This window comes from Delphinapterus leucas, chromosome 2 (assembly GCF_059928025.1).
Source record: "Delphinapterus leucas isolate spDelLeu-1000000601 "Yukka" chromosome 2, BTC_Dleu_Yukka2, whole genome shotgun sequence".
Taxonomy (NCBI): Eukaryota; Metazoa; Chordata; class Mammalia; order Artiodactyla; family Monodontidae; genus Delphinapterus; species Delphinapterus leucas.
This window is the reverse complement of record NC_143130.1, coordinates 41118413-41143494: the sequence shown is the minus strand read 5'-3', so window position 1 is coordinate 41143494 and position 25082 is coordinate 41118413. Positions and strand designations below refer to the sequence as shown.

Below are 25082 nucleotides of genomic sequence, written 5' to 3'. Positions count from 1 at the left end.
AAAGAGTCAAGTGATCTTTGTCTTTGAGAGCGTTTTGATTGTCTGGCCCTTCCCAGCCAGCCGTATCCCACTCCATCCCTGCCAGTTCTGGCAAAAACAACACAGGCTGGTGCCCTTGCTGTCAGGTCAACTGAGCAGTCACCCAACCTGGTAGTCAAAGCCAGCAGGCCACGGGGCAGGATGGTGCCCCAGTGACCTGTGGTTTTCAGCATGTAAGTCTTGCACATCTTTTGTTAAATTTATCCTTAAGTATTTTCTGTTTTTGTTGTTGTTTTGCTGTAAATTGGTTTGCTTTTCCAATTTCACTTTTCAGTTATCGACTGCTAAAAAAATATGAAATGCTTCACAAATTTGCATGTCATCCTTGTACAAGGACCAGGTTAATCTTTTGTGTCATTCCAGTGATGTTATATGTGTTTTAAGTAAAAACGTAATAAGATCCACTCTTGTGAATTTTTAAGTAAAAATACACTCCAGGCAGGTAAATCCCTTCTCTCCCGAGGCCTCCTGTGCTCCTAGACACTGCCACAGACCCCTACCGGGGGCGTATGGGACCTCTGCCCGGAGAGTATACCTTCTGCTGCATCGTTAGCTGGCTCTTTCAGCCTGGATGCAGTCTGCATTCTCCACTGCAAACTTCACACACTCATAACAGCTAAGATTCTGTAAAATGGTTCAGCAGTCCTAAAGCAGGGTGCAAAAATGCCAGGGGCTGGCTTACTGGCTCGGTCCTCACATGCACCCCCAAATTTTACTGGAGAGGAGAGAGATAATCCCATCTCATGGACCTAAGGACAGCCAGAAAGGGTGAGAAGGGAGGCACATCTGACAGGCTTTTAAGAACTCATTTCTAACCCCCTCGGTGGATCATTTTGAGCCTTAAGGGGAAGACTATGCCTTCCCCAGAAGCCTGCAGGTGCTTCTGGAAGCCTCTTTTCAGCCTCAGATGAGACTGTCTGATGATGTGCTTTCTGGTCTGGTGTGCTTTCTAAGCTAACCACCGTTAAATATCCTTTCTTCTTTTTTTAAACTGTAGTAAGATACACATAGCATAAAATTTACCATTTTAGGACTTCCCTGGTGGTCCAGTGGTTAAGAATCTGCCTGCCAGCGCAAGGGACACAGGTTCAATCCCTGGTCCGGGAAGATCCCACATGCCGCGAAGCAACTAAGCCCGTGTGCCACAACTACTGAGCCTGCACTCTAGAGCCCGCGAGCCACAACTACTGAAGCCCGCGTGCCTAGAGCCCGTGCTCTGCAACAAGAGAAGCCACCGCAGTGAGAAACCTGTGCACTGCAACGAAGAGTAGCCCCCGCTCACTGCAACTAGAGAAAGCCCGCAAGCAGCAACAAAGACCCAAAGCAGCCAAAAATAAATAAGTAAATAAATATATTTGTTAAAAAAAAAAAAAAGAATGAATTAGGGAATTCCCTGGTGGTCTAGTGGTTAAGACTTTGTGCTTCCAATGCAGGGGGCATGGGTTCCATCCCTGGTCAGGGAAGTAAGATCCCACATGCCGTGTGGGCAAAAAAAAAAAAAAGAAAGAAAAAGAATGAATTAAAACCAGGTTCCCCAGTCCTCCACACCCAAACCACTTGGCAGCCCCAAGATGAATGATGTGATAGAAATCTTTCTTTCCTTGTGGCTTCTATTAGCTGGTCCAGGCCTCACTGGCTTAGCCCAGCTTGGGGCTGTGAAACTGCAGGTCTACTCGCCTAAGTGGAAGTGTGGGTAGATTCCTATGGGGAGGGGCCCTCCAGATCAGCTCCAGCCCTCCCCTCTGCTCTGGCCATGGCTCCATTAGAGAGGCTGCAGTCCTGCCCACCCCCTAAATTGTCTGGGGTCTGCATTACTTCCCAACATTCCACCCCAGACCCCATGGCTTCCCTGAGCCAGGGAAGGATGGGCAGGATGCCATCCAAGGCCCTCCAAGAGTAGGGAGGGGAATTATGAGCTCCTTCCTCAAAAGTGAAACTATCCCGCCTTGGGCAGAGCCTGAGGCTGATGGTCGGTCATCAGGGTGAGAATTGCCCCAGTCCGTGTGCAGACTCAGGATCTTTGCAGCGTAACTGGCTTCAAAGAAGGAGTTTAGTCTTAGAAGGAGTTTCAGCCTTGCTCAGTGGCTCCAGAGCCCCCCATCTGCTTTAGTCCCATCTCTTGACAGGCTTCCGTGAGGAGCCTGGGCTGCCTCCCCAGGGGACCTTCCTTTTGTCCTTGGGTTCTCACAAAAGTGAATGGACCCAGTGTTCCAGACCATTTCCATAGGACCCAAGGTGAGCTGTTCTGGGCTCTGTGCAGTCCTGATAAGGCAGGCCTGGGACATGCCTCATTGACTTCATCCACGGCTTGGCTCTCTTTGCCAGAAAAGGGAGGGCCAGTGATTGTACTGGCCCTCAGTCACGGTTTGCCCAGGGACTACTGCTGGGTGGGAGTGGAGGTGGGGTTGGAGCAAGACGGTAGGGGTCCCAGGCCTCAGGCTAGCAGGGGTCAAGAGAGATGATGGGGCAGATGTGAGGCAAGCACCACCCAGCCTTATACCTACACTTCTGCACCCCACTCCACCCTCCACCATGCTGAACCGCAACACTGCCCCTACAGTAAGTACAGGGACCACTCAATCAGCTGTGTGATGTCCAGCAACATCCTTAAGCTTTCTGAGCTGTAAAAATGGGGATTCTAGAAAATACCCAGAAGGGTTTTTGGAAGGTTAAATATGAATGTTCCTTGTGTAATGCCAGACACTCAGAAAGTGTGCAATACACATCATTTTCCTCTCTGCTTTCTTCTCTATAACAGTTTTATGCACATTGCTTTGGTTCTATCAGGGAAGCTAGGCAAGCTGGCAGTTCCCAGAAGAGGTGGGGAAGCCACCGTCTTCTCTTTACCCAGAAATACTGCCACCAATGGATGGCTTCCTCCAGAGGCCACCAGCTAACACTGGAGTACTGACACCCTGGGCGGAACCGACGGCTGGGTAAATGGCTGCTGTGGAGGAGAAACAATGTCCTCAAAGACCCACCCTTTACCCAGACCCACCAAGGACACCTATTCTTCATGTCACTGCCAGTAAAAATTCCCATCTTGAGACTCAGTCCAGTTCAGTTAGAATCTGTGGAGGTGGGACCAGATTTGGGTATTGTTTAAAAGTCCCCAGGTGCTTCTAATGTGTAACCAGGGTTAAGAACTACTGGTCTAGTCCAACCTCCCCATTGTAGAGATAAAAACACACAGGGGGAAATAAAAGCAATCTCAGAAAGGTTAAAAGAAATAAATATTTAAAGTGACAGGGAGAATTTAGTGCAAAATAGGTGCCCCAAAGAGGGAAGCTATTATTATTTCATTATTTCTATTATTGCTCTAGATAGGGCTGGCTTCAGGGACAGGCGACTTGCACAGTCAGTCACACAGGCCCTCAGGCTTGGTTTAACGCTCTGCTGTGGCTGTTTTGAAATTTTTAATTTTTTTTAACAAGGGGGTCCCATATTTTTCACTTTGCACTGGCCCTGGCCCAATATCATACAGCTCTTGAAAGCAGAATGGATTATCACCCCTCTAAAGAAAGATGAGGAACACACTCAGAGCTCAGAGGCTTGCTGGGTGTGGGGCTAACCTGGGTTCATTGCCCAAGGAGGTTCCTTCTCCTGTTCATTCCATCACAGGGAGAAGGCTGCTCTTGTATCTCTTGGAGGAAGCAGTGTAAGAGCTTCAGAGCTCCCTCTTACTATCTGTGAGAGGCCCTCTGAGCCTCAGTTTCTTCATCTGTAAAATGGAGGAAATAATGCCTGTGAATTACTGTGAGGAGTGTCCAGAAGCACGACTGTCCCTCTAGATGCTGGAAATATGTGACTTCCCATCCCTTTATTGGGAAGAGGGGGACCCATGTGCTCCCAGTACAGCCTTGTCAAGTCCTTTTTTTCCTCCCTGGGAGGCCCATCATTAAGTTCCCAGACTTCAGCTTTTCTCATACAAACTAAGAGGAAGTAGTTCTGGGGAAAGGTTTCATTCTGGAGCAGGGTATGTATGCTTCAGAGCCCTTAGTGAAGTGTTGCTGCTACTGCCCTCTGGTGGTAATATATCTGTATCTGCCCAAATTCCTAACATCCTTCCGGGAAATATAAAAATGCTTGATAACACACTACAATTCAATTAAAAAAATAATTTATTGCTACTCTGCTAGACACTAGGGATGCAAAGATGAATAAAACACAGTTCTTGCCCTCATAGCTTAGAATGTGAAACAAACTCCTAAAGAGATAGCTTGAATTATAGTGCCGTGTGATATTTTAATAAAAACAATGACTCCCGACTTCTGGTTCCAAACAAAATGGAGTAGACATATTTATCCCTAGCCTTCCCACTAGTAAAAGCTAAATATCCCCTGGACATTCCACATAAACAAACATAAGAAGACTCTGAGAGGTTGAGAGAAGAGGCAGACTGGCTAGGGCTCTCTTGAGACCCAAGAAATGATATGGCAGTGAGTACCCTGGGTTTCCTTTTTGCCTTTTATATCTAACTGGATACTGGAGAAGCTGGCAACCTAATACGTCAATGGAGGCAGGCAAAAAACAACAAAACAACAACAAAGCCTGCTCTCTCTAGTCAAAAGACGAGGAAAGAGGGCTTCCCTGGTGGCGCAGTGGTTAAGAATCCGCCTGCCGATGCAGGAGATACGGGTTCGAGCCCTGGTCTGGGAAGATCCCATGTGCCGTGGAGCAGCTAAGCACCACAACTACTGAGCCTGCGCTCTAGAGCCCGCGAGCCACAACTACTGAGCCCACGAGCCACAACTACTGAGCCCTTGAGCCACAACTACTGAAGCCCACGTGACTAGAGCCCGTGCTCTGCAACAAGAGAAGCCACCGCAATGACAAGCCCGGGCACCGCAACGAAGAGTAGCCCCTACTCGCCGCAACTAGAGAAAGCCTGCGTGCAGCAGTGAAGATCCAATGCAGCCAAAAATAAATAAATAACTAAATACACTAAAAAATAATAATAAAAAAATAAAATGAACTGCTTAAAAAAAAAGAATGAAACAGAGGCTATCACTACAGACACTGCAGATATCATAAAGATAATAAGAGAATACCGCAAGCAACTCTACCCACATAAATTTGATAAGTTAGACAAAATGGACCAATTTCTTGGAAAACACAAACTACTATAAATCACCCAACATAAAATATATCATTTGAATAGCCCAGTAACTAATAAAGAAGTAGAATTTGTAATTAATAAACTTCCCAAACTCATTTTGTAATATTTAGTTGTGATAAAAATACAAAATATAAAATTTATCCTCCTAATCCCTTTTAAATGTACAGTTCAGTAGTGTTAACTGTATTCACATTGTTGTATAACAACTGCCCAACTCATTTTATGAAGCCAGTGTTCCATGATACCAAAATCAGACAAAGTTAATGTAAGAAAATAAAGCTATAGACCAGAATTCTTTGTGAATATAGATGCAAAAACCTTCACAAAATATTAACAAGGAGAATTCATCCATACATAAAGATAATTATATACTATGACCAAGTGGGATTTATTCCTGATACCCAAGGCTGGTTCGACATTAAAAAATCAGTCAAGGGACTTCCCTGGTGATCCAGTAGTTAAGGCTCTGCACTCCCAATGCAGGGGACAGGGATTTGATCCCTGGTCAGGGAACTAGGATCTTGCATGCCGCATGGCATGGCCAAATAAAATTTAAAAAAAGAAAAATCATTCAATGTAATCTACCATGTATACATACAAAAGTCTCATGATCATATCAATAGAAGCAGGAGAAGAATTTGACAAAATTTAACACCCATTTCTGATAAAAACTCCCATAAAACTAAAAATAAAGGGGAAATTTCTCAACTTGGCAGAGAACATCTACAAAACAGCTAACAACATACTTAATGGTAAAAGGTTGAATGCCTTCCTCCTAAGATCAAAAACAAAGCCAGGGGTTTCCCTGGTGGCGCAGTGGTTGAGAGTCCGCCTGCCGATGCAGGGGACACGGGTTTGTGCCGCGGTCCGAGAAGATCCCACATGCCGCGGAGCGGTTAGGCCTGTGGGCCATGGCCGCTGAGCCTGCGTCCGGAACCTGTGCTCCACAAAGGGAGAGGCCACAGCAGTGAGAGGCCCGTGTACCGAAAAAGAAAGCCAGTATGTCTGCTTTCATCACTTTTACTAAGCCAGCTCAGTTAGGCTAGAAAAGGAAATAAAAGGCATATAGCTTGGAAAGGAAGTTGTAAAACTGCCCCTATTTGCAGATGGCTTTATGGGTTACCTAGAAAATCCCAAGGAATCTACAAGAAAAACAAAAAAACCCCAAAATTCTCATAGAACTAACACATGAATTTAGTGAGGTTGCAGGATACAAGATCAACATGAAAAAATGGATTGTTTTTCTATATGCTAGCAATGCATACTTGGAAACTGAAGTTAAAAATACAATACCATGTGCAATTGCTCAAAAAAAAAAAAAAGACTTTAGGTATAAACCTAGCAAAACACGTATAGGACTTGTATGTTGAAAACTACAAAACAAGTTTTCTTTTTAACCAAAAAAATCAAAGATCTAAATAAATGAAGAGACATTACCATGTTCACATATGTATTGGAAGACTCATAGTAAAGATGTAAATTTTCCCCAAATTGATCTATAAGTTTAAAGCAATTCCTGCAAGATTATTTCTAGATATAGGTAGGCTTTTTCTAAAATTTATATGGAAAGGCAAAAGGAACTAGGAGAGCTAAAACACTAGGAGAGCTGCCACATTATCTTACTATAGACAGAGGTTGTCTCCTCCCACTTTAGGCCGATACTCAATGCCTGCATTAAATTCTTCATGCTTTAGGGACTTCCCTGGTAGTCCAGTGGTTAAGAATCCACCTTCCAATGTAGGGGACGCGGTTCGATCCCTGGTCGGGGAACTAATATCCCCCATGCGGAGAGGCAACTATGCCTGCGCCCTGCAACTACTGAGCCCACACGCTCTAGAGCCCGTGCGCCACAGCTAGAGAGAAGCCCGAGTGCTGCAACGGAAGATTCCCACTTGCCGCAACTAAGACGCAATGCAGCCAAAAATAAATAAATAAATAAATAAATGTTTAAAAAATAAAATAAATTCTTCCTGCTTTAAATACCTAGAATGGTTTCTGAGTCCTGCACTGAACCCTCAGCCCTTTTTTTCCAGGCAATTCTCATCATCTTGATTTTAACCACTTACAGCTCTGTATATCCCCTAAGCTGACCCCATCTCCCACCCTTCCTTGATCTCCCTACAGTGTCTTCTGGAATGGTAGTGTACCAGGAACAAACTCCCCTATGTCCTCAGCCCTTCACCTTCCTGCTCTACTGGAAACCTGGCTAATGCCTGCGGATATTACTTCCAGTGTAGTTTCCCCAAGTAAGGGCTGTTTTCCCTTTCACACCCCTTATTCCACCTGGCCTGCAGTAGCTGCAGGTGGCAGTAGCTGTCCTCCTTTCTCCTTCTCCATAAAACCCCAACCTCTTTGACATTAGACTATACCCTGCCTCCTTGTCACAGTCATCTGTAGATCTCTTCCTCTTCACTGAACATTTTGGCCACTGGCTCACTGTCTCTCTCCACCACTGCTCCTGTCATCATTCTTGGTAACTTCAGCATCTGTGAAAATGATCCATCCAAAACTAGACCTCTCGGTCAATCATAACAATCTCCCCGAATTCCCCAGCCTCCCTTGCAGCTAGAGGTAGTGCTATGTGACCCATTGAGACTTAAGTCTAAATCTGACGGTGGGGTGGTTTCTGTGAAAGCTTTGCTTTCCTGCTGTGGGATCTGCTCTTTTCTTCCTAACTTGAATATGAATGGGGTGTACGCAGCCTTCTTGTGATTATGAGCATGTGGAAAAGGCAGGAGGATGGCACACTTGTTGGTCCTGACATCATTCAACCAAGGAACTCACACCAGAAGCCACTTATCTCCAATCTTCTTGTTATGTAAAGGGAAAAAAAGCTGTTTTTTAAGCCATTGTGGTCAAATTTTCTGCCCTTGCAGCTGAAATAATTTATAATCAGTAAATATCTCCCTGGCACACATCCTCAAATCCCTCACCTTCCTCTTTCACCTATTGTTCTTGTCCAGCATCACCAAATCCTGGGGTGTCTAAGGCAGCAAGTCATTCCCCAATATCCATTCTCCCCTTTTCCCTTTAGTAATAGAACCGCAAAGTTGTCACAGAGCCCATGGTCACCCAGAAAAAGGGAGGAGCCCATCCTTCTCACCCACCCAGACATCAGGCTACTGCACTACTGCAATCCTCTCCCTCTCCAACCCTTTTCTGTATCGTCAGATTTTCAGTCCTTTTTTTTTTGGCCATGCTGCGCTGCTTGCAGAATGTTCCCTGACCAGGGATTGAACCCACGCCCTCAGCAGTGAAAGTGCCAAGTCCTAGCCACTGGACCACCAGGGAATTCCCCTTCACTTTTTTTTTTTTTTTGGTACGCGGGCCTCTCACTGTTGTGGCCTCTCCCGTTGCGGAGCACAGGCTCCGGACACGCAGGCTCAGCAGCCATGGCTCACCGGCCCAGCCGCTCCGCGGCATGTGGGATCCTCCCGGACCCGGGCACGAACCCGCGTCCCCTGCATCGGCAGGCGGACTCTCAACCACTGCGCCACCAGGGAAGGGGAGCCCCCACTCACTTCCTGATCATTCCCAACCACATACATTGTAATGTCTCCTACCTTAAAAATACACACACACACACACACACACACACACACACAAAACCTTTCCCTGGCTACCACCTCATTTCTCTGCTCTGCTTTATGAAAAATCTGTTGGCCGGTGAGAGCAGTGAGGTAGGTGTCATGGTCAGTGGGTGTGTGACAGAACTTGCAGAATGGGAGAGAATGGTTTGAAAGTAACTACCAGAGGCAGTAGTGGAGCATTCTTTTGAGAAATACTGTATTGCCAACACTCCTGATGGCAGACAGGATGGATGATAGTTTATGAAAACAGATGGACCCTGGAGAATGAATTGAAAAGTGATTGACTGGGATTCTGAAGAAGTTTTAGGAATACTTTAACCAATTAATTTTGCTTATATTCTTGTTTTCTTTCTTTCATATGTACAAGAGTGATAAATGATTTTTTAAAAATTATGTCTACATAAATCTAAAGGAGTTCTTTCATATATAAACCCCCCAAATTTGAAGTGATTAGGAAACATTGGGTTATTATAATTGGCTGAATTTTTCTTTTAGTGTGACATAAAATAATAAAATCTCACTACCTATATTATCCTACAGTTGATAAACAATAAAAACTCAGATAAATGTTTACCTGCTCTATGAAACCTCTGCAAAATACTGTCAAGTACACAGTGAACACTCAATAAACTAGCTCTCACTATGACGATATCTTCCAGTGGGGGTGGGAGCGTAGTTTTCTAGTATCTAACTGGACAGACCAGTGCCTTAACCTTTTCTCTGGTAAGATTTAAAAAAAATTAAGGACATGTATATCTCTATTTTTCATCATGATTTTGCATTTGGCTCCAATTTTGGAGCACTTTAGTCCAATTATTCCACCACTGTCCACAGTGATGTGGAACATTTCCTCTGCTGTTTATTTCACAGTATAGAATTAAGCATTTAGCAAGTTGCTGTTTTGATTGATATGTGACCTCTTTAAAATAGGAATCATTTTACTTTTGTCACTACAAGAAAGATGCTCAGCTGCTGAGTTTTCACTTAAATTAGTTAAGCAGTATGGCAAGGACGTTTTTTACTTTTATTTTAAATAAAATGTCTTTTATTTTAAATAAAGAGACTTTGAATGTGTTTGGGCCACAAGCTCACCCCCCTCTATTTCCCATTTATCACTAATGCCCACCATGTCTCATTTCCTTTACCTGTCTGGTGCCTAAAAGCATCCAAATTTTCCAGCAATGATAAAATGCTTCTCTCACACTCTCATCCTTCCCAGCCTGGTGTGAGGGTGGCATATCTGGAAACCCCAGCTCACTGTGATGGTTTCTTTTTGGATGGTTTCTTCTTTTGGAAATACTAAACATTCGGTTTAGCATTGAACTGTCTCTTAAGCATTCTATGTATTTTTGTTTTTAATTCCTCCTAGGGAAAAATATTATTCTTCCTTTACATCCATCCCTCACTTCCACTAACAGTAGGCAGATAGGCAATAACTTTTCGTTAACTAAATAAAAGGGTAGAAGACAGGGAGAGAAAGAAAAACAAATATTAAATAAACAAACAATCTTTAAGGGAGATTGTTGAATGGAGAGGGAAGAAGAAATGTGGATTAAATAGCCAGATCCTGTCACTGTTTTCAGTGAAGACCTAACCAATCAACTTTACTCTTAAAAGTATACTAAGTCCCTCCTTATGAAGCTGGTTTTTCAGTCTAGGTTGCAAGCATTGCACCCCGGGAACCTGCTTTTGGGAATCTGAATTTGATTCCATTTGTGGTTCTGCTGTGTATAAAATCATGGCAGAGATTCTTCAACTGCTCTGAGGTTCAGTTTCCTCTATTTATAAAAGCATGAGTTTAATAACTCTTTAGAAGTTTACTTTGGCAAATAGGGAGCAAAATCCTGTCCCAGGGCCTTTGCATTTGCTGTTCCCTGTTCCCTTCCTGAAACCCTCTTCTCCCAGATGTCCACGGTGCCTCTCTCCCTATCCTGCATACTCTTACCTACTTCATATTCTTTTTTCCACTTAATTCTTCTCCAAAGATTTTATCACCACCTAACATATTTTATCTTTTACTTATTTGTTTGGCTCCCCGTACTGGAATGTAAGCTTCCCAGGGGAAGTATAGTTAGCTCTTTTGTTCCCTGTAATGACTATTTGTTGAATGATGAACAACACAATGGGTGTGTACAGTTTTAGTAAGCACCTGACACATTAAGACTAAAAAATGTTTGTGACTCTAAAATGACAGTCGGTGGATCAGGAAAAGTCCATGAATAAAATAAACTGACAATCTACAAAGTATCATTGGTGGTCTTTCTTGAAACAACTGGTTCAGAGAATCTCAGGATTGGAAGGATATTTAAAGGTAGGCCAGTCCTAGCTAGAGAGAGTTTAAATTCTCCTCTGCTGTTAGAACCAATAATAGGGATTTCTCCCATCTAGAGTCACAACCTTCTCTACAATTGAGGATTCTTCTATTTGCAACAAAAAGATCCTTTTCATTAAGAATATTCCCCCCTCCTCGAATGTAAAAGTAAAATAAAAATATAGAACTTTAGAAAATTAAAAGAAAAAAAAACTTTTAAAAATCACCATCTCGTTACCCAGATACAATTAAAAAACTTTCAGTACACAGTATTATCTTAACAGTTTAAAAATATACACATAGGCAGATAGAAAATTTGGGGATCTCATTGCATGTGCGGTTTTGCAGTTTTTTCCATCTAACATTACATATAAAAACATTACTTTAAAAAGCTGCACGATGTTCCCCTTGGGGGTGCACCATACCTTATTTGATCATTCCCAAGCTGTTTCCTTTTTTTCTCAAATTAAACTTTTATCCTGATCTTCGATTACCTTCTTCAAGAGAAACGCTTAGAAATTACTAGGGCAAAGGAAGTGAACTTTTAATTTTTAATATTTTTTTCTTAAATTACAGAAAATTTGTCTTCCCCATCGGATCTCGCTCCATAGAAAGTCTAGGGTGGCTTTAAACCAGTTCGATTCAAACCATCCCAAATTCTCTTCCCCTACTATTTTCAGATCTTAGTAAACCTCTCCCCGTACCATCGCACGGCCCCAGTCCTCCTTCGTAAAAGAGAAACTTAAAGCCACAGGCCCCCAGCACCGCCTCTTTAAATTTTAAAACGAAGGCCCAGGCCAATGAACGTTAAGTTTCTCTCGGAACACAGCGTCCCGCCCGCCGTCCCGCAGTCCACCAATCAAGCAGGGCTCTTCTCCATCACCCTTCCAATCAGAGCCAAGGATGAAAGTTGCTCACGTAACTTACGTAAGGCAAGCGACCAATGGGAGCTGACCTTGGGGGTTAGCTCCGCCAATGCCAGCAGCCCTTGGAGAGCGCGGGAGGCTTTCGACCAGGGTCCCTGAGAGAAGCAGAGAATGGCGCTGGTTCTTTGAAGCGAGCGTCTAGGAGAGAGCGGCGCCGGCCCCGGCTCTAACCCTGAGGCGGCTGCGCGGCCGACATGGCCTGCTGTCACAACGTAATGCTGCTGCTGGACACCGCGGGAGGCGCCGCTGGTGAGAGCCCAGTCCGACGGGTCGCCCTGCGCCTCCTCACCTACCTGAGTTGCAGGTTCGGCCTGGCCAGGGTCCGCTGGGCCTTCAGGTTCTTTGACTCTCAGGGTGCGCGGAGCCGGCCTTCCCGCGTGTCTGACTTCCGCGAGCTGGGGGTTCGCTCCTGGGAGGACTTTGAGGAGGAGCTGGAGGCCAGGCTCGGGGATGGCGCCCACGGCGCCCACCTGCCGGGCCCGGCGCCCAGGGCCACCCACACGCACAATGCCCTTATGGAGACGCTGCTAGACTATCAGTGGGACCGGCCCGAGATCACATCGCCCACGAAGCCGATTCTGCGTAGCAGCGGGAGGAGACTGCTGGACGTGGAGGGCGAGGCCAAGGAGGCCCAGTCTGCTCTCGGCGGCTTTGTGAACGCCGTCTTCCTCCTAGCCCCGTGTCCGCATTCGCAGAGGGAGCTGCTGCAGTTCGTGTCCGGGTGCGAGGCCCAGGCCCAGCGCCTGCCGCCTACTCCTAAGCAGGTGATGGACAAGTTGCTGCCCAAGAGAGTCCAGGAAGTCATGATAACCCGAAAAATCACCTTGTACTGGGTGGATACCACCGAGTGGCCTAAGGTAAGATTACACAGCAAACTCAGATTTTAGTACGTGGTGCTGGTGCTGATGAACCAGAACTTGACAGCATCTGCAGAGCAGCCCGTGGACCCAGAATGAGACTAACATGACCAACAGGTGTCCCTTCAGAAGGAAAGTTCTGGGGTCACAAAGAGGGACATTCATCACAACGGGATAGGTAGGTCCTCGGTACCTGAGTCAATGCGTTTGAGGTCCTTCACAATTTGGGCCCTATCTGTCTTCCCAGACTTAATCTTTCCTACACACGACCCTTATTCCAGACTGTTGAAACAGTTTAATTGGCCAACAGGTCTTGACGGCTTGTTTTGTCTTAGCAGTGAAACGCCACTGCTCTCTCTTCTGTGCCAGTTTAAATCACACTCATTCTTTAGGGCCTTTGCCCACATGGCAACTACTCAATCTCAACTTCTGAATTTCTAAACACTTTTGTGGCACTTACCCTTTCTCCATTATATGTTCCAGTCGTGCAGTCCCTCACCTTCCATCTAGCCTAGAAATAACCTCAGAGGCAGGCACACACATCTCTGTATCTCCTGCAGATGTGTTGTTGCTTGTTATAGGTGTTCAGAAAATATTTGTTGACCAAATGAACAAATTCTTATGTACTTACAGTCCTAAATGGCTAATTTGGACTTTCGTTGAGGCAGTGGAGCCCCTGCTCCAGTGATAAGTATAAATTTCTACCTCCATCATTTTCTTTCTGTCACTTCACTTTGTCAATAAATAACTTCATTTGAGGAGCCACTACATTGAGTACCGACTACATTGTTTTAGCTGCTGGGGATGCGGTGGTCAGCAAAGTGGAGTTTATCTTCTGGGGGAAGATATATTAGACAGGTATGGTTAACAGATTAAACAGATAAACAAGTGATAGGATTTCAAATAATGCTCTCAAGAAAATAAAGCTGAGTAAGGGGCTGACGGTGGGGCAGAGGAAGTAGAAGCAGGAGACAGTTGTAAATAGGGTCGTAGTCAGGGAAGGCCTTTTTGAACAGAGAACTGAATGGTGAAGGAGGAGGATAGTGAAGGTTGGGCAAGAACTTTCCAGGCAAAGAGAAGAGCCAGTGTAAAGATTTGAGCTGGAAATGAGCCTAGTTTGTTTCAGAAACAAAAAGGCAAGGAATGCTGAAAACTAGTAGGCAAGGGCAAGCACAGTAGGAGAGGAAGTTAGAAGGTAGCAGAGGCATATCTGTAGGGCCAAGGTAATAAATTCGGATTTTGTTCTAATAGTTGGGAAAGTGGCTTAACCAGGTGAAAGATGTGATTGCATCTGTTGGAAACATATGTCACTAAAGTGGGGGTGGGTTAAATTGCAAGGTTGCAAATGGGAAATGAGCAGATACTTAACACAAGTAGTGATATAGTGGGTTAAAATTTCCAAATTGCTTTCACATGCAAAGCCCAAGGAAGACTTAGCAAATGCAATGTAAGGCAGCAGTGGCTGGTCAAAAGAAAAGGAAAAGGCAAAAGTGTTTAAGGGAATGGTAAACATTGACGGAGAAAGTGGAATCCTAAAACTTAGTTTGTTTAAGGCAGCAAATCAGGTGTTGGACACAATACACAACACATAAGGGCTCGATTTGGGATAGTTGATATTAAATCACATCAAAGACTTTATGCTGGAATTGTATTTTATCAAATATTGGCTAGAAATAAGTCTTAGCAGATTGGGCTTGGAGATTCTTTTTCTCTTTTCTGAATGGCATTAAAATAAGTAGGTTGACAGGATCTTTTTAAAGATTCTTCCAGTTTGCACATCCCATCATCTGTGGAGATGGGTCTTCTCTGAGGCTTCTTACATCTGTTATGTTGTTTCCCATAAGAAAAAGCCCATCAGATAATCTTAAGCTTTTCTGGAATTTTTTTTCTGGTGTAGGTCTGTCTTTTCCTGTTCAAAAGCCTCTGCCTAGCTGCACTGTGGAGGCAAAAGGGAGACTTAGGTTCTGTCCTTGGGGAGCTCTCACTATGAGGGTAGAGAGAAGAGAAGAGAAATTCCAGGGTCTGCCATGTGGAGCTTACAGTCTGGGAAGTAAAACTGGGAGAAACAGACTCAGGGAGGAGGGAATCCAAACACACATAACTCTTGCAAAGATATAGGATAGAAGGGAGCATAAGAGACCTCTCTCACATTTTCCACTTTATGCTAACCCTGATTTACTCAACAGATACCTGTTGTTGAACAAACTGCGAGGTATGCTGAGTACTGGGTGCACCATTAGTGAGCCAGACGGATGTGGTCCCTGCTGTCTTGGAGCTTATAGTCTTGTGGACGTTTATAAATCCCTAAATTTGAAACTACCACTAGGACTTGTCTGTTACTTAGCCCATAATGTACATAAAAAAGAAAAATGTAGCCATAATCTATATACTGGTTGTGGGTTTTTTTTTTTATCATGTTCATATATTTTTAATCAAAGCTTATGTCCTTTTCAACTCCTTTTAAAGTTTTACTTTTCATTTGCCAAGCAGTTTTTTTTTCCTGGCTGGTCCTCTGACTGAAATAATTTCAACAATTTTTTTGTTTCCCTTTGGCAGAAAATCCTAATCAGGATCTATGATAATTGAACTGGCTTACCATTCTCCCCCTTGGCAGTGAGCACAGGTGTGGATATATGGGTGGTAACATCAAATACTAATTGATTAATCTATCACAGCATTTTCCAAACTGATAGGCATAACCAAAACAAAAGTTTGGCAGTACATTACTTATCTTCACTACATGTGATAGTTTCTGTTGTGATCTGATATTTTCTTTCCTGGTTTTTTTCTTTAACACTGATCTTAAACCATTCAGTTGATTCATCATAGGGTCCATCCAAGTTCATCAGGATCACCATCCTCATTTTAAAAGCACTACCCAAGAGAGTCGTGGGTTCTTAGACTGGACTATCATTGCCTTGCTGTGAACTTGGGCACCCTTTGAACTTCAATATAATGGAAAGTTTGGAGAGGACCTAGAAGACCCTTCTAGTTCTAATTTTTCACATTCACATAGCAATTTGTGGTTCACAGTTGTCAACTCACCTGTGGAGTAGGCAAAGCGGCATGATCAATGTATTCTAGGGTAGGTGCGCCTTTATGTTCCCATAGTACCTGCATATTGTCATGGTACATTGTGATTCTGAGCTAAATATTTCGGGTTATTGCTTTTTTACTCACCCCACCCTTGACTTTAAGATCATCGAAGACAGGAACTATGTCTTGCTAGTTCATGGTATTATCATCCTGGGTCCTTGGACTCTTTAATCAATAGAAATTGATAAGAGGCCAGATGAGAAATTCAGGCAAGGCTTTACTGGGACTCGTGCTGCACAAGGGAGTAAGAACAAGAAACAGGGGCCCTTCCTACTCCCCAGAGAGGGGCAGGGGCCTGGTTCCTTAAATGGGGGTGTAGTAGGAGCAGATTGGTGGGCTGGGCAGGAGGCGTAGCTTAGGTGATCTGTGCACCCCCTTGGTGCTGTGTGCAGGGATCATGCTCAGTACCCTGCTTTTGCTCTCAGCACCTCAGAAATGGCAGTTGATTTGTGGCCTTTTTGTATCCTATTGTCATAATTGCCCTGACTGCATGCAGTTATTTTTAGTCCCTTATAGTTTCTTTGTATTCGTTTGTCCAGGTGCAAGCACTCCAATAAAGGGTCCCATGCCCCAGCCTATCTCAGTGGCACATAAAGGTTGCTCAATAAAAGTTTGCTGAAAGAAGGTTGGATGAAGAGTCAGCTATGTGTGAAGGAGTGAGGAATGGCTTTTACAGAGACAGCAGGGTTTGAGCTAGGTAATGAAGTATAATAAGCATCCAGTTGGTGAAGATGGAAGGGGAATACACAGCAAACAGAACCAGCAAAAACATGGAAGTGTTGTAAGATGTGGCATGTTCAGGAAACAGCAAATGGTTCAGTGTGCCTGGAAGGTAGGGATGGGTGAGGGAAGGATAATGTGTTTGGAAATATTGTTTAGAGCTGGGTTGTAAAGGGCTTTATGGCTATACTGTAGGGCAGTGGGAAGCCCTTCAGAGTTTTTACAGAAGTAGCATGATTGGATATGTAGTTTCGAAGAATACTTCTTAAAACAAAGGAAAGATTGGAGGCAGAGCACAGACTCTGTAAGCTTCAGTAAGAGTCCAGAGTTTAGTGAAAACACTGAAGATAGAACTGAGAAGACCTGTTTGGTCTCCACACAGACCCGTGGGTGCGGGCAGGGTGGGTGAGTCTCTGGTGATCACCCTCTAAAGGAGGTGCTCCTGCCTCTCTTCTGTGACACTTGGCTGCTGTTGTGTTGTGGAGGACATGATTTTTTTTATTAATGTGTAATGACTTTGCATTCCTTCTAACGTTTTATGATTTTTTCCCTCGTGAGTTGCATCACTTCTGTTCCTTGACAGAAGATAGAATTGAAGTGCTATTTTCACTAAATAGGTGCTTTCTTGAAGGCATATTATATAGCAGTTATGCAAGTAATGGGATGCTGGCCATTATTTGTGTTTGGTTCAACAAATACATTAATTGTGTAATTTGATCCTTTAATGTACATATCAACTTTACTTTCTCCTGATTTCCCTTAGCTTTATGAATGCCTAACTTACAATAACCCAAGATTCTTTGTAATTTTTATTTTAGTTGTGGGAATCTCCGGACCACCTTGGGTACTGGACAGTATGTGAACTGCTCCACCATGTAGGAGGCACTGTCTTGCCATTTGAAACTTTCAGCCAGGATTTTACTAAAGCTGGGGAAACACTGCTTGGTAGTGAAAGAAAGCTGTCAAGGGAACCTCACCTCTCTTCATGGATTTCAACTCTGCCAACTGATTCCACTTTAAACTGTTTGCTCTATAATTCTCCTGAGTATGAAGCCTCATTTCCACGGGTGGAAGGAACATTATTTTTCCCTGTTGAAGGTAAGCAAATAATACTTGGGGCCGGGGGTGGGGGAGGAGTGGTGATGGGGTGGTTGGTCTGGGTTTCATTCATTTCTGCAAGTCAGGCCCATGAATTCTTTAGAATTTCCAGCAGCCTAGGCATTCCATTAATGCTTGTCATTGAAAGATATCTAAGCAAAATCAGAGATACCACAGGAAAGGACTGAAGTTTGGTACAACTGTAAGCCCATGTAAAAAGGACAAGTGAATGTTTTTAAAGAGTTTCCCAACTTTTTGCAAAGAAGGATAATATTGTTCAGGTGCCCAAGCAAATGGGTAGTAAGGTTTCACTGCTTCATAAAAGAGATTGATAAATTGAAGATCATAGAAAATCAGTGATTGACTCAGAGAAGAAATAACAAATTAGTCAATTGAAGCAGAAAATGGTGCCTGGTACCAGGAAGAGCCAGCATATTGGAATCTTCATAAATTTGCTTTATCATATGATTTGCTATATAGTGAATCTAATTTCTGAATCATTATTTAGTCACATAAATAATACCATATAGAGATATGTACATAAAACTATATTATACACTATGGACAATTTAAGGAAATTTCAAGAGTAGTTTTGAAACTTTGAGCCAGGATTTTACTAAAGCTGGGGAAACACTGCTTGGTAGTGAAAGAAAGATGTTAAGGGAACCTCATCTCTCTTCATGGAAAGCAGTTTTGTCTTACATGGTCCTTAGAATTTAAACTCGTAAGATAGGATGCACTGTATTTTATAGATTTAAGAAGCAGTGGGTTTTGTGTGTGTGTATTGCTTGAATACTTATTTCTAAGTCATAATTATTGAGAAGTTCTGAAATCAAGTCACACCATTGTAATTCCAGTCATATACAGCTTTTCCTGTGAAACTGAATGAACTTAACTATGATAGCAGTAGAATGAGGGTTGAAGTGTGAACTAAGTGACAATACTAGTACCTCTGCTGGCAATCTAATTTTTTTTTCTTACTATTAAATCTCTTATTAGGAGCTACTTCTTATATTAGAATTTCAATACTCTTTACTTCTAACAGGCAAAGAGATTCAAGAAACATGGACAGTTACTCTAGAGCCCTTGGCCGTACATCAGAGACATTTTCAGAAACCAGTCAGAATTTTTCTAAAAGGCACAGTGACCCAGTGGTCCCTCCCAACAAGCTGCACTTTGGGCACTGATAGCTGGATGCTACAAAGTCCAGAGGGTAACAAATCAACTCAAAGGATGTTATTTCAGCAGCTGGTAAACAGGCTGACTGCTGAAGAGTTACATCTGGTAGGTATCTTCCACGTGGCAAGTTATTCTGGTCTAATAACACACTGGTAAAGTGAAATAAGTGCATTTATGAAATGCCAAGGAATGCCCTACATAATACAGTCTCAGTGAAACATGATATTTTTGCAAGTATTATAGCATCGTGACAATGCTCATTAGTGAAGAAACAGCTTATAAAAATTGCATGTACCTTGAATCCAATTAAACCAAATTATATTCACATAGGGAAGAGGCAGTGAGCCAAATGGAATGATTATATTAGGGCGGTGAAGTGATGGGTGGTTTTTCATTTTTTAAATGTTGCATTATGTATTTATTACTTTTACGTAATAAATATATTTCATTTTAAAAAAAACCTCTACATTGTAAAATTAGATATACTAGTGTCCAGTAGTTATACAAATTTAGTAATGTCTTCTGAAAAGGAATACATACATACCCAGATTTGACATAAATTTAGTAATGTCTTCTGAAAAGGAATACATACATACCCAGATTTGATATAAAGGTGATGCTAATTTTTTAACTACCAGTAATTCCTTACCTTACTTTGTCTTTTGCTTTTGTAAGCTCAGAAAGCTTTTATCTTCTGGATTCCACTGTAAAACATTCCAGAGAAAAACTGGGTAGTCATTTGGACAGTTGTTGTTCTAAGAGTTGTGTGCTCTGACAGAGCACTGGAGTCAGGGCGTCAGGTGACCTGGATTAGATCACAGCTCTGCTGCCCACCATGTGATCTGAATAAATCCCCTTAAGTGGTAGAATTGATTCCTGGTTAAGAGCATGGGTTTCAAATTCATACACTCTTGGCTTCTGCCTCTTATTAACTAACTGGGTGACAAACAGGTTGCTTATTCCTCAACCTCAATTCCTCCTCTATAAAATGAGGATAATAATTTTTTTTTTTTTTTTTTGCTGTGCCTCATGGCATGCAGGATCTTAGTTCCCCAACTAGGGATCGAACCCATGCTCCCTGCAGTGGAAGCACAGAGTCTTAACCACTGGACCGTCAGGGAAGTTCTGATAATAATCATTTTTACTTCAGAGTGGTTATGAGAATCCATTGAGTTATAATAAGTACATCATAAGTGCTTAGTAAATATTCCTAATAACCTTAGGCTTTTCTTATCTGTAAATTGAGGAATTAGGATTAGATGATCAGTAAATTCAATGCTAGCACTAATATCCGTGAAGTCTGTCTTTTCCAGTTTTCTCTTTTATATTAATCATTGGGTGAAACTATCATTCTGTCTTTTACTAAACTACATGCCTTTTTAGACATATGTCAACAATATTGCCAACTAATTAGATCTTTTTATGTAGGTTACCAGTGTGGACCCTGGTGAAGGCTGGCCCCCCATCACTGGAGTTATTTCCCCCTTCTCTGCCAGTGCTACAATTCTCACTGTGTTCCACACCAAGGAGACTGAATTTCAAAGACATTTTCTCCAAACGGTTGTGGCAGAGAGCCCCCAGGATTCAGCTTCCCTTTTTTCTGAGGTTGTGGATGGTGTATTGAATCAGATTCACAATTCACTTGAAGATCCTGCTACCTCAGGTAAGCTTCTGAAGCAATAACTACCATACTCTAGGTTAGTTTACCATCTTTTCTAGCAACATAACTTTTTTTCAATGTGCTCTTAGTAGAGCCCAATATCTGTTATAAAACAGATAAAAGTAGGCTACAATATTTCTGGCAGTTTAAATCATTATTTATAGAAATCCTGAAGCAATTCTGAGGAGGCCAAAGGCTCTTTGAAACCATTTTGAAATCGAAGGTATAAGAGGAAACCTGGTTTTTAATATGTTTAATAAAGACTACATGTAAAACTGTTATGATTCTGTCTTCCACTTTTTGCACTGTTACTGATATGATACAAACCTTATTTATGCTAGATAGATATAAATATAATCAATTTGATATTTCTTCCATTCACATTTACTCAGTAGATTTATTGAGTGCCTGCTGTATGTCAGGTTCTGTTCCAGGGGCTGGGAGTACATTAGAGAAGAAAATAGAAAAAGGTCTCTGTTGTTAAGAAACTTATCTAGTCAGGGGAGACAAGACAATAAATTAAATAAGGAAATTATATAGTATGTTTGAAAGAGTTAAGTGCTATAGTTATAAAGCAGAGAAAAAGGAATAGGAGGGTTGTAATTTTAAACAGGCCTTGTTAAAAAAGTGATATCGAGCAAAGGCTTTGAAGGAAGTGATAGGGAGAGAACATTGTAGAAGCAACAGTAAGTGCCAAGGTTTGTGTGTCTGGTGTGTTTGAGGAACAGTCAGGAAGCCTGTGTTTGCACATTTTTCATAGACAGCATAGGCCTGTTGGGATTGGGGGTGCAGCTGAAGGAACATTGTTAATGATGTCCTTTAGAAGAATGCGGTCAGTCCAAGGGAGGAGCAAGTGCTTGGAATTCTCTGCTTTGCTTCTAATGCCTCTTTTCCTCTTCCATCTCTGCTCCTTTGTTTCTGTAGCTCCGCCTACTCCAGAATGGGCCCAGCAGGAGCTTGGCCGCACAGCTCCCTGGAATTCCTCTGTTGTGGAGAAGTGGTTTCCTTGCTCTAACTTTAGTGGTGCCAGTTCAAATTTGATGGAGTCATTTTGGTAAAACTTATTTTTTTCTCTGGGTATTGATTATTGAAGTCAGCTCTCAGTTATCTGCATGTGAGTTTGTTGTTGTTTTTAACAGACCACCTTTTCTGAGTACAGTCCAATAATATTAAAAACTAATTACAAATGGAGAATATTGTTTAATGGGTATAGAGTTTCAGGGTTTTTTTTTGCGGTACGTGGGCCTCTCACTGTTGGGGCCTCTCCCGTTGCGGAGCACAGGCTCCAGACGCGCAGGCTCAGTGGCCGTGGCTCACGGGCCTAGCCACTCCGCGGCATGTGGGATCTTCCCGGACCGGGGCATGAACCCGTGTCCCCTGCATTGGCAGGCAGACTCTCAACCACTGCACCACCAGGGAGGCCCCTAGAGTTTCAGTTTTACAAGATGAATCCTGGAGATGGATGGAGATGATGGTATTATGAATATACTTAATACCACTGAACTATGTACTTAAGAGTGATTAAGATGATAAATTTATGTTGTGTATTTTATCAGAACTAAAAATTTAGAAAAAGTTAATTACGAAAACAAAATACACTCGTAGATGTCAGAAAATATTTAGTATTAAATCTCAATAAAAAAGGAAAATAGCAAACTTGAATAATGCAGTTAAATTTATACTTAAAGGAAAATTTAAAATATCTTTTGAAGAGAAAAATTAAAAACCAATTAGCTGAGACCGACACACTTAATACAAGAGAGTAAACCCAAAAATTAAAAAAAGAAGGCAATATTAAAAATAATAAATAGAAATCAAGAGAAACAAAAGATGATTCTTTGAGAAGCCAAATAAAATAATCTATAGCAAGATTGAGCTACTTGTATGAGCAGTCATAAATAATATTGGAAATATAAAAGATATGGCAGAAATTCAAAATATTAAGAAGTAAAGTTGAGGTTTATTTTTTCCATAAAGATACCCAGTTGTTCCAACTCCATTTGTTAAGACAATCTTTTTCTCAATCACTGTGACACCTTTGTCAAAATCAGTTGACCACCAACGTGCAGGTCTATTTCTGGAAATAGTCTAGTCCAGAAATTATGTTAATACCACATTATCTTGAGTACTGAAATCAGGTAGTCTGTGTCCTCTCAACTTTGTTCTTTTTTTTTTCTCAGAATTGCTTTGGCTATTTTGGACCCTTTGCATTTCCATGTAAATTTTAGAATCAGCCTGTTTCCACACACCCAAAAAAAGCCCGCTAGGATTTTTGATTGAGTGTGTATTGAGCTTATAGGTCCATTTGGGAAGAATTGACATCTTATAATAATGAGTCTTCTGATTCATGGACATGGTACAGCTTCAAAAGACTAAGAGCATAACAGGTGCACCTTCCCATATGAGATAGCAAAATTTACCATAAAGCTCTAGTAAATAACATAGTGTGGTATCGGTGCAAGGATCAACAGATAGACCAGTGGAGTAGAAGCAGCAGGGAAAGAATGGACTATTCAGTAAATGGTGGTGTTGATGATTGGCTATCCAGAACAAAAAAGATAAAAAATTAGATTTCTACTTCACAGCATACATAATGATAAATTCCAAATAAACTGAAAAACCAAACATGAAAAGTAAACACTTTAAAATTGTAAGAAGGAGAAACACTAGAGAAGATTAGGCTAAGGGTGGATTTCTCAAATAAGACCTAAAAAATTCAAACCATGAAGGAACATATATGACTACAATGAATTTTAAAATGTTTATATGATGAAGACTAGTTATAGACTCGGGTAGCTGTAATCCATATAACCAGCAAAGGATTAGTATCCAAATTAGTACATATCTCCTAAATATAAGAAATCCAATAGAAACTTGGGCAAAGAATGTGAACAAGCGGGGTTTCCCTGGTGGCACAGTGGTTAAGAATCCACCTGCCAATGCAGGGGACGCGGGTTTGATCCCTACATGCTGCAGAGCACCTAAGCCCATGTGCCATAACTGCTGAGCCTGCGCTCTAGAGCCCACGAGCCACAACTACTGAGCCCACATGCCACAACTACTGAAGCCCGTGCGTGTAGAGCCCATGCTCTGCAACAAGAGAAGCCACCTCAATGAGAAGCCTGCGCACCGCAATGAATAGTAGCCCCCACTTGCCGCAACTAGAGGAAGCCCGCGCTCAGCAACAAAGACCCGATGCAGCCAAAAATAAATAAATAAAATAAATTTTTAAAAAATTGGGAACAAACAATTCATATGAAGAAATCCAACAGAGCAGTAATTTGGAAAGATACTCAGCGTAGGCAAGTGGAAATTAAAACCACAACATGGAAAAACCCACCAGATTCTATTTTATAACTATTAGATTTAAAAATTAGCATGTGGAGAAATGAGCACATTTTAGATGGTAGAATTGTGAAATGGTTACAACCATTTTAGAGAACAATGTTCCTAGTAAAACAGAAACTTCACATACTCTGACACTCAGCAATTCTACTTCTAGGTGTCTGCACTGAAGAAATTTTTGCACAAACAAGGAGAGCTGTGCTAGAATATTCATTTCCAGTGGAAAGGACTAGCAGACTCTCAGCAGGGAAATGGATAAATAAATTACAGTATAGTTATACAATAGAATATTATACATAGATTAGTAAAACTGAATAAACCAGAGCAACACGTGAAAAATATGTTGAGTGCAAACAAAATTGCCAAAGGATGGTGTTGTATGATACCATTTTCATAAGATTTACAACATGTGAAACAGCAGTTTGTTCGTTTTGTTACATATATATGTCTCTGTAAATAAGGTACACACGAATCTAGGAATACCTCTGGGAGGAAGGGATGGGAAGAAATTGGGTGAGGCTTTCTCTGTGTCCATGAATGCTTAATTTTATTTAAAAAAAAATCTGAAGCAGATACAGTAAATTAACGGGGGGGAAAAAGCCACCCTCACTGCTCAAGGAAATACCAGCACACTTAGGAGAATTAGGCTGCTTCAGACCTGCTGCTGGTATGAACTAATTCAACTAATGGCACCATAACTTTCTCCTACTTTTAAGTCAGATGATATCAGATAATGGAAGATAATGAAATAGAAATAATACATTTTGAAAGTTGTGCTATTTTCATTATTTCCTTAGTGACTGATATTTAGCTGTAGGCGGGAAAGCAGTTAATAACTAATCATCTCCCCTGCCCTATTTCTTTCCCTGCTCATCAATCCCAAATTAGTTTACTAGAGTGTGAAATAATTATTCAAAAGTTATTCTGATACTCACTACACTGTATTACATCATCTTGTACTTTAATGTATGGAAACTGGGTAAAAATTATGGAAGCCCAGAAGTGAGTGAAATAGTTAGCATAATTAGACATGTACCCTAGGACATGAAGAATCTTATTAATAAAAGTCAATACTGTATGTATTAATACATTAATGGTTTTGTGAACAGGTAGCTTCTGCCCCTGAATTTGTACAAATCATA

At 42.0% G+C, this 25082-nt stretch overlaps 1 protein-coding gene and 1 non-coding gene across 2 annotated transcripts in view; one reads left to right on the top strand and one right to left on the bottom strand.

Moving 5' to 3' along the window:
* Window positions 1–327: 327 nt before the first annotated feature.
* On the bottom strand, window positions 328–430 carry LOC115803950 (U6 spliceosomal RNA). The gene has a single exon (XR_004024754.1). It is a non-coding gene; the product is annotated as a U6 spliceosomal RNA (small nuclear RNA).
* An 11525-nt stretch (window positions 431–11955) lies between these two features.
* The window catches only part of TICRR (TOPBP1 interacting checkpoint and replication regulator), a 52867-nt gene continuing 39740 nt past the window's right edge, over window positions 11956–25082 (top strand). The window contains exons 1-5 of the mRNA XM_022564032.3: window positions 11956–12842; window positions 17477–17756; window positions 18802–19040; window positions 20364–20598; window positions 21520–21649. Coding sequence (XP_022419740.2) covers window positions 12180–12842; window positions 17477–17756; window positions 18802–19040; window positions 20364–20598; window positions 21520–21649 — 1547 coding nt within the window. The 5' untranslated portion in view covers window positions 11956–12179. The remainder of the gene's footprint in view (window positions 12843–17476; window positions 17757–18801; window positions 19041–20363; window positions 20599–21519; window positions 21650–25082) is intronic.